This window comes from Phaethon lepturus, unplaced genomic scaffold, assembly GCF_000687285.1.
Source record: "Phaethon lepturus isolate BGI_N335 unplaced genomic scaffold, ASM68728v1 scaffold25596, whole genome shotgun sequence".
In the NCBI taxonomy this organism is placed as follows: Eukaryota; Metazoa; Chordata; class Aves; order Phaethontiformes; family Phaethontidae; genus Phaethon; species Phaethon lepturus.
Window position 1 is genome coordinate 6,283 of NW_010545981.1, and position 9,476 is coordinate 15,758.

Consider the following 9,476-nt stretch of genomic DNA (forward strand, 5'->3'; position numbering starts at 1 on the left):
AACCTCTCACATGTTGGTAAGAAATTCTGTGAAAGCCTCACAGCAAGCAGGCTGGGATTGTATATCTGCCATTAGTTCAGCCCCTTCAGAGCTTCTGCTGTTTATTCACTTGCTCACTCTAGTAGACACTGACATAAATGAGCCTCCTTGGATGAAATCCTGATTCCATTTAAGTATTGATTTCATCGATGCTAGGATTACAGCCTGGAAACATGAGGATGGGTTATACAGGCAAGCCCTTGACTGCATGGCTAGGGAGTCACGTCCCATCTGTGGCTGAATTACAAGGTCCTGAATATTATCTATGGGTGACTTACAGTCTTTTTTGTTTGCTGTTGTGTGTTGCTGTAGAAGTGGAACGCAGTTTCCAGGCTAAACAACAAAATAAGCTTAAGCCATGGAGTCCAACCAAGAATCTTCGCTCTTCCTGGTGAAGATCTTGGAGGAGCTGGACACGAAGCAGAATACTGTTTCTTACCAGGACCTCTGCAAGTCACTATGTGCGAGGTTTGATTTATCCCAGTTGGCCAAGCTCAGAAGTGTGCTGTTCTACACTGCTTGCCTGGATCCCAATTTCCCAGCGACTTTGTTCAAAGACAAAATGAGATGCACTGTAAACAATCAGCAATCAAAGAAAATCATGGTTGCAGCAGATATAGTAACAATATTCAACCTCATACAAATGAACGGGGGAGTGGCCAAGGAGAAACTTCCAGTTGCAAGGCAGAAAGTGAAGAAGAAAGAGTCCTTTGAGTCCTGTAGATCCGACACAGAAATCTGCAATATGGCAGACTGCGTGCCCAACTGCGAGCTGAACGACCAGGAGTTTAACCGGGGCTTTCCAGTCAGAAGATCTTCAAAATGCAGAAAGATGGACTGCAAAGACTGTCAACAGTTTGTCCCCTCGTCAGAACCCAACTTTTTACTCGGCGTTAATAAGGAGATGAAGGGCCGGGCTGCCTCTCTGGACAGGCTGCAGGCGCTGGCGTCCTACTCCATTGCCACGTCTCCACCATGCGAGATGCAGAGTACGTACTTCCCCATGAACATCGAAAACGAATCTATTTCAGACCAGGACTCCTTGCCTATAAGTGCAGGCATAAAAGAGACCTTCATTTCAAATGATGAGCCGTTTGTGATGCAGTCATGTGTCCAGAAAAGAAATATATTCAAAGAAGATTTTCATAATCTGATTACAATATCTCCCAACTTAATACCATCCAACAAAAAGCCAGAAGATGGACACAGAGAGCCTCAGAACAGGAAAGAAAGCTCTAAGCAGGCTTTCTTTAACCACAGCTTTGAAATGCCATACAGCAGCCAGTACTTGAATCCAGTCTATTCTCCTATACCGGACAAAAGACGAGTGAAACACGAAAGTTTAGATGATCTTCAAGCTTCAACATATTTTGGCCCAACTACTATTCTCGGGCCCCAGGACAACAAAAAGTGGACTGGAAAGCCAACCAAGCAAACTGCCTGGCCAGCTAAAAGCTGGAGTTTAAATACTGAGGAGGTACCTGACTTTGAACGATCATTTTTTAATAGGAAACAGTCTGAAGAGAAGCCGCGATACCAGAGTTCAAACAACCCGTCTCCAAACTTTCCTTCAGCTGACAGGCACCAGTCCTACCTAAATGCGAAGGATCAGCAACCAATTATGCAGGCAAACTATGCTGTGAAACCGAATGGTCATAAACCCAAGGAAATTCCTTCAATTCTAGACGTGGAGAAACATGAGCCAGTCAAAAAGTTTAAGGATAAAAGCATTAATTGTACTTCTGTTCAGATCTTAAGCATTGACAGGACCACGAGTGTTGGGACACAAACAGAGCAGCAAGTTCTGGACCACAAGAAATGCAAGGATTTGTGTGTGGCGGGCCAAGGAAAGTACGGAGAGCGACACTCTCTTAAGCAGTCAGATGATGACTCTGAAATTGTGAGCGATGACATCAGTGACATTTTCCGTTTTTTGGATGACATGAGTATCAGTGGGTCAACAGGAGTGATGCAGTCTTCATGCTACAACAGCACTGGTTCCTTGTCTCAGGTGCATAAATCAGACTGTGAGAGCTCACCTGAGCACAATTTGACTAAAATCTCCAACGGGACTGCTTGTAACAAATTGGATAAAGCGGTCCGGGCAGATATCAGTAACACAGATGATGAACTAAAAACGAGTGTCTGCAAATTAGTTTTGAGGATTGGTGAAATAGAGAAGAAATTGGAATCTCTCTCAGGCGTCCGAGAAGAAATCTCCCAAGTCCTGGGAAAATTAAGCAAGTTGGATCAAAAAATTCAGCAGCCAGAGAAGGTCAGCGTACAAATAGATCTCAATTCTTTGACAAGCGAGGCTGCGTCAGATGAGAGTAACTCCCCTCAGATATTTCAGTGCCACAATACTCCTCATGGAGGCAAACTAGAGAATAATCCAGAATGGTGCTGTTCAGATGCCAGTGGAAGTAATAGCGAAAGTCTTCGAGTAAAAGCCTTAAAAAAAAGTTTATTTACTAGGAGGTCATCGAGATCATTAACAGAGGAAAACAGTGCAACTGAATCCAAAATAGCAAGTATTTCAAACTCTCCCCGAGACTGGAGAGCTATTACTTACACCAACCAAGTTGGCATTACGGAAGAGGAGATGAAAGAGAGAGATGGAGGAGAAAATAAGGACTGGCACAGGAAATCTAAAGAGGTAATTTCAACTTTAACTTGCATAATAAGCACTTAAAAATAATCTAGTTATGAAAGTCTTCCATAGTCATCACAAGCCTCAGGGTATGACAATACTTTGCCCTGCCATGTTATGCCTGTCTTTATTGTTATCATAATTGAGTGATTTTGTACCTATATCTTCTTGCTTGACAGCTGCAATACGGTCAAGTTCTTCCTTAAAAGGACTTTGCTCTTTTGAAAAGGGAGGGGGATTATGTGGGTGAGACCTCTGGAAGAGGATGATATTCATCATCATCAGTGGTGATATAAGGAGGCTGGGTAATTAACTCGGTGAAAAAGAGTGGGGAAAATTGAAATTCTCTAATAGTTATTTTAGAAGGGATGTTTTGAAATTGCATTGTGGCAGCTGTTATCAGAGGAGTATGTGCATATTTAAAAGCCAACAAAATAGGTTCATGGATTCAAATCCCTCAAGAAAAGAATCCTTGTACGTGTACCGTGAGACAGAAACTATAGTTACATGCTCTATATCTGGCTTTCATGGTCATTTTACGTGAGTCTTAAACCTCCCGTTGAGGAAATGCAGCATAGCTATGGTCTTGTTTCAGTTGGTCAGAAGAAATCTGCTCATCCGTCCCAACAGCTGCCCACTGCCATCTTCACAGATCACAGAGCTATCGTGGCCGTCCTTGCGCTGGGCTCTGGTTGCTGCTCAGTTGAAACTGTGCATGGCGTAGGTGGTTGTTTCTATTTCATGGACAGTGGAGAGGGTTGGGGGTCCTTCAGTTCCCTTGTCAATCAGGACTACATGATGGGCATGCCATGTCTCCCTATGGGGGGGAATGAGGGCAGAGAAGGAAGAGGTTTGATGGCAACAAGTGCAGCTGGATGAACAAGAAACCATAAACCATAGGTTATTAGCAGGTTGCAGAAGGGGAAGAAGGTTACCCTTAGTAAGCCCAGACCTTGGCTTTTCTGTACATCAATCTGCCCAGGATGAAATGCTGACTTTGAAAGCCTCTTCCTCACTCCGGCAGTAGACTGTGGCCGACACTGGACTGGTGCCGTGGAGAGTGGGGTGTCAAGGGGATGCTACTTGGAGGCTTCTCATGCGACTTCTTTGTGTTAAGTTTTGATCTGTAAACAGAAATCTGGAAGCCTGCATGGGGCTCAGCTTTTCCAGATCAGCTAGGCTCCTCTGGATGTCAGGGCCATTTTCAGAATAGTTTTATAACCTGTAAACAGTAGAAAACCTAAATTTCCTCTGCTGCATGAGCTTTGTGTTCAAGTTATGGTGAACATGGAGTTGTGTCTGTAAAATACCTCTTTGGTCTGGTTGTGAGAAGAGAGTGGTTAAATGGATTAAGGCCATCCAAAACCTGTCTTCTAGCTGGTACTTTTTTTATCATTAAGCAGTGTCATATATGGTGATTCTGAAAGGAACATCTCTGTCCTTTGTGTTTAACCTCCTCATAGTCCTGTTTCTTCTCTCAAATTCTTTTGAACCTTATTGCAGGCAGACAGGCAATACGAAATCCCACAGCCACATAGACTCTCTAAACAACCAAAAGATGCTTTCTTGATTGAACAAGTCTTTAGTCCTCATCCCTACCCTGCGTCACTCAAGTCACACATGAAGAGCAACCCGCTCTACACAGACATGAGGTTGACAGAGCTGGCTGAAGTGAAACGCGCCCAGCCATCATGGACCATAGAGGAATACACGAGGAATTCGGGGGATAAAGGCAAGATTGCAGCATTGGATCTTCAAGTGAGTCCCACTTGTTTAATTTGAATGGCTTGATTGTGAACGGATGTTGCCAGAGTATGCATTTAAGAAGGGATTTGGATAGCTCAGGGAGGAGCTATGCAGTGTTGAGCTTCTAATCTTGCTGATCCCTATCTGTACTGGCCAGGGACAAAAAAAAATGTGGATGCTTGACTGCTGAGTGGTGATGCTTGACAGGTTGGTGGTCCCAGCTTATTCTGCAATGGAGAGATGTCTGCTAAGCCGTCGTGGTGTTAAGGAAGAGTACAGGGGTAAAGGGGTGCAGAGATGAACCAGTCCCTAAATGCAGCAAGGCAGAGTGCTAGAGAAGCTGCATTGCTGCTTTTTCTTCTATCCTTCTTCTGTCTGAATTGTTCACAGACAATTTAAGTACAAGGGCTTTTACACTTTGCTAGGAACATGAGACATAAGATACTTGTAGAAGATGCTCAATACCATAACTGTTTTTGAAACACATCACTATTGCAGCTGTGAAGTAGCTATTGGAAACCAGAATCATGTGAAAAGCAGATCAGCTAATGGTCAGTCTTGTTTGCATTTTAGTTCAGCCTGAAAGTGTGCAGGCTCTTCTGCAACAAGCAGAGCAGAGCAAGTTACTGGGAGACAAATTCAAATTTTGGATTTAAATTTTCCCAAACCGTAGTGTATTTGAAATCACAGTCCTGATATCTAATGGCCTGCCCAGATCCAGGACTGAGCGCCCATGTTGGACACCCTGTCTAGCCTGATAAGCACAAGACATCTTCTAGGGAGGAAGATATCTGAGCCCAGTTTTAAAGAGGAAGCATGAAAGAATACCATCCAAAGCGTGTAAAGAACAAACAAATGTTGCTGTATTTGGTCATGAAACACAAAGTGCTTCACATAATGTAATCCATATTGATGTGCAGATCACTGTGTACCATTTATCTGCATTTATACAGCAGCATGCAAAGCCAGTGGGAGGAGTGGTGCTGACCTCAAGCATTTTGGGCTCCTTGCATGTGCGTGCGTGCCCCAGAGCAGAGCAAGCTGCCTCAGCTAGCTACAGGCTTGGCAGCAGCTGGGGTACACTGACCTACAGCTGGGGGCTTATCAACGCCGCACTAACGCGGCTCCGCGATCAACGGTCTGTGTGGTGCCGCCGTACGCAAGCAGGGAGCCTGCTTGTCTCCAAAGCTTGTCTGCCAGGGAAGGTGGCATGCAAGAGCTTGAGATTGCGGTTCTGCGTCAGCTCTTGATGGCTCGGTGCGGAGGTACCTAGCCCAGCTCCAAACCCATCAGGCTAAGCCCTAGCAGAACATCAAGATGCTGTGAGAAAGACTCGAATAGCCCAAGGAGAACTGCCATGCCTCAGGACCCTGCATTAGCTGCTTTGGAATTAAAGCCATCACCCACACAGTGCGGTAGTGCAACTCCCATGAGCGTTTGTGCAGGAATTGGTGCACAACGGATTCACCTCCTGGCTCAGCTCACGCCAGCTTCCCTGTCCTCACCAGCCCCTGCCCCTTGCTGTGGCTAAAATGCACTCAGAGAGAAGCCAGGCAGCGCAGGGACCAGGCTGCGTCTTGCCTCAGCTGCTTGCTGCTCTCTGGGACTTACAAACATTAGAGGGCTGAGCTAAATTCCTAACCCTGGCATTGCAGGCTGGCTGCTACAGTAGGAGTAGGCTGAAGGGAGTTCCTCTGCAGCAGGCAGTCGCAAAGCATCCCTCACCTGCTGCGCGGAGGCAACAGGGGAGGTGATATTTGGGAGCAAAACTCCCCTGGGAAAAGTGTTCTCCAGCTGCTCCTCGTAGGGCGGTTTCGATCCCCGCAAGCAGCTCTGCGTGACTGTGAGCAAACCAGAGCAATCGGCTTATTGCCATCATTTATCTTTAGGATAAAGGTGATAAAACTTTACTGGTTTGATTCTCTCCCTCCAAAAGGACTGTCAGAATGGCATCTACTCCGCAAAGCCCATGTCTAGACTTTATAATAGAGCTTACTGACAAACTTAAAAAATAGACACAGACTGATGAGTGGGTTTTTTTCCCAGTGATTAAGTTTATTAGAACTGAAAGTAAATACATTATGCTTTAATGAACATTCCTACGTCTGGCAATGAAATGGGAAAGGAAGCTGATTAACAGTAATGAGCCTTTTTAATAATGCATCTTCCTTCTGAAGTAGTTAAAAGGTCAATACCAAGGCAGAGAGGTCCAAAACTGTAATTTCCTTGAAGCATCTTTGGGGTTTTTCTACCTTTGTTTATTTAAAATTTCTCCTGGAGCTTGACAAGTCTTCTGGGTTTTCCTTCAAAAACAGAAATTGCAAAACTAGTCAGGCCAAAGTTTGGTTGTGTGAGACCTCATCGCTTTGCTCTGTGTATGAGGATCCACTGGGACGAAGTCAGGCTGTTTTCTGATGCCTTTAGAGACGAGGTGGCTGCTTGTTTCCAGAAGGCTGGAATAGGTCACTCGGAGCCTGAATGGTACAATCTCAGCCTCAGCTGATGGTCTCTGTTGCAGCATACTAGCGCTGCCGTGGACATCTCCCCGAAATGATCATAAAAGCGTTGCTCAATTTTAATTGTTTATTTCTGGGGTAGCTATAAAATCCCTTCTTGCAGTAGTTCTGTACGGAAAGCAAACGTTTCTTCTGGGCAAAGCAAAGTTTCAGCCAGTAGCTTGTGGCCACAAAATCTGAATTAACCAATTAAAGGCTTACCCAAATCCCTCTCAAGTCAGCTAGAGTTTCTTTGTGCAAAGTCCAACAAGCTTTGGATCAGGTCTGTTACGAGCCCAAAAATGGTGTGTGTTAGGGCATTCTCAGTGGAACATTTTTATGTGGAATCTTTTTCATTTTTTAAAGAAATGGCCTTTTGGAGCCCCAGACACAGGAGACAGCTTTGAAGAAAAGCTGTCGTTTTTCAAAATGTTCTTTCTGCTTTATTCCTTTCTGATGGTAAGTGCAATATAATGCCTGCTGTTTGGGCTTTTCCCATTTCCCCCCATTTTCCCGAACAGAAAAGATGAAGGGAAAAAACCTAACAGGGCAACTGCACCCTGCAAGCAAGTTATGGCAGTAAAATTAGGGTTAGCTTTATAAAATGTAGTGCATGAAGAGTATATGTTAAGAACGTTTCCCATCAGCTGGGCTTTAATAATTTAAAAAGCAGTAACAGACCGGTTGTTGCTGACATCTCTGCTGTCTAGCAGATTAAAGAGATTTTATTTAAATGTCATCCAAGATGACGAAGTTTCCGGCAAATCAGAGGTACGTGAGGGATTTTGCAGCAGAATTACACTGTTGCAGGAGTTTATTTTTTGCAGTATCTTGTTGCCACTTTCGTCAGCCTTGTGGAACTGGTACCAGGAGAAAGGGAGTTGAAGGAATATGAGGAGTAGCAATAACCCACTTTATCCTGACAGCAGACCCAGATGCAGTTGGGAGGCCTTCAGGCACATCTGCTTTATTTATTTATTTTATTAACGACAGATCCCAGACAATTAACAACTGTTTCCTTTTAATTTTTAGACTCAAGAATCATTAAACCCAAACAACTTGGAATACTGGATGGAAGACATTTATACCCCTGGCTACGATTCCTTACTAAAACGCAAAGAAGCTGAGTTCAGAAGAGCAAAGGTTTGCAAGATAGCTGCCCTGATAGCAGCGGCAGCTTGTACGGTTATTCTGGTCATCGTAGTTCCCATTTGTACAATGAAATCCTGAGCCTGCGGACAGACCCGTGACCCCCAGCCGCGTGTCTCTCAGATAGCTCATGCTGTGTTTCAAACGTCTAAGGAAGAATGTTCTGAGGATATCCTGATGGAGAATGCTGTAAATGTAGGCAAAACACAAAACAGCTAGAGAAACCTTTTTTTTTTTTAAGTATTATTTTAAATAACAGACTGTGTGGTGGAGTTAATGGGAACTCAGTTCAATTTTTATGCATTTTTAAAAGTGCAATATTTTTTTGTCCTAAAGAAAGAATATAATGTTTTACAGAATCAGAGACTGATGAGAATTTAGGCAAAAGAGGAAGCTTGTCTGAGCTATGTTGCATTTAATGGAGGTATGGGTACCTGGACGTAGCACTGTGTGGAAGGGAATGTTCTATATGCATTACATCGGGGAGCTAGGAAAGTCTTAAAGCTCTCTACAATGTAGAAAACTCTGAATGTATTGTATTTATTTTATAGTATTTATGTATTTCATGATCATTTGATTGAAAGCAGACTGTGTAGCCATGAACAGAGTTCATTCCTATGTTCAGATTAAAAAGGGCTCTTTGTATTTGGTCTTGCCCTAAGACCCACTCTATCACTGAAAGTGCAATGTGCTGCAGACCAAAAAGATTATGTTTTAAAGCAATCACAAAAGGTTTTAGTTGCTTCTGTTGAATAACGTTTGCATAGAGCTGGCAAACTTGCCTTGCCAAAAGGGTGTTCTTTACCTCCGCAGACAGTGAAATTGTCTCAATTTCACTCCTGCCAGCAAGCAAAGCTGGCAAATCAAGGCAACGCTCTGTTAAAGTTCTTGGAAATGTAATCTGAACAGTTCTTTTTTTTTTTTTTTTCCTCCCACAAAGTCTTTGTGCCTTTTTTTAGACTGTAGATTAAACAGAACTGTTTAATTTTGCTATTTTAAGCCCATAACATAAATCACAGCATAATGGGTACTAATGGAGGTTCTTTTCCCGCAAGCCTTCTATACAGTTCAGAGTGCTCCTCAAACAGCAGGGCTGGTGGTTACTGAGCACTTATATTAAGGGCACAGTTTTTCAGCACTAGTGGAAATTTGCTGTTAATGCAATGCATTCAGCACAGAGAGATCTTTTGCTTCCCTCTCGCTAATGTACTTAAGAATGATGGTTGACTCTACCGGACAGCAAGCAGTCTGTATCCCATGGGAAATGTCCATCTGATGCTTTATCCCAAATGCAAATAGCAGGTTCAAAGGAATTCTCAAGCTATGACAGAAATTATCTGCCATGGTTAGTGAAAGCAAATACCTAGACAGTATTACTCTTCTGTCAAGTACAGATA

The 9,476-nt window shown here is 43.6% G+C and overlaps 1 protein-coding gene across 1 annotated transcript; it reads left to right on the plus strand.

Moving 5' to 3' along the window:
- The first annotated feature begins 349 nt into the window (after nt 1–349).
- On the plus strand, nt 350–8,810 carry KIAA1024 (KIAA1024 ortholog). The gene is made up of 3 exons (XM_010289158.1): nt 350–2,695; nt 4,193–4,447; nt 7,963–8,810. The coding sequence occupies exons 1-3, from the start codon at nt 398–400 to the stop codon at nt 8,158–8,160; spliced, it is 2,751 nt and encodes a 916-aa protein (XP_010287460.1). The 5' UTR covers nt 350–397; the 3' UTR covers nt 8,161–8,810.
- The last annotated feature ends 666 nt before the right edge of the window (nt 8,811–9,476 follow it).

What these genes read in the sequence shown, in the direction of transcription:
- KIAA1024 (XM_010289158.1), top strand. Translation starts at nt 398, where the DNA reads ATGGAGTCCAACCAAGAATCTTCGCTCTTCCTGGTGAAGATCTTGGAG. An exon ending in GGCACAGGAAATCTAAAGAG is followed by an intron (nt 2,696 to 4,192) that starts GTAATTTCAACT and finishes ACCTTATTGCAG; the next exon opens with GCAGACAGGCAATACGAAAT. An exon ending in TTGCAGCATTGGATCTTCAA is followed by an intron (nt 4,448 to 7,962) that starts GTGAGTCCCACT and finishes TTTAATTTTTAG; the next exon opens with ACTCAAGAATCATTAAACCC.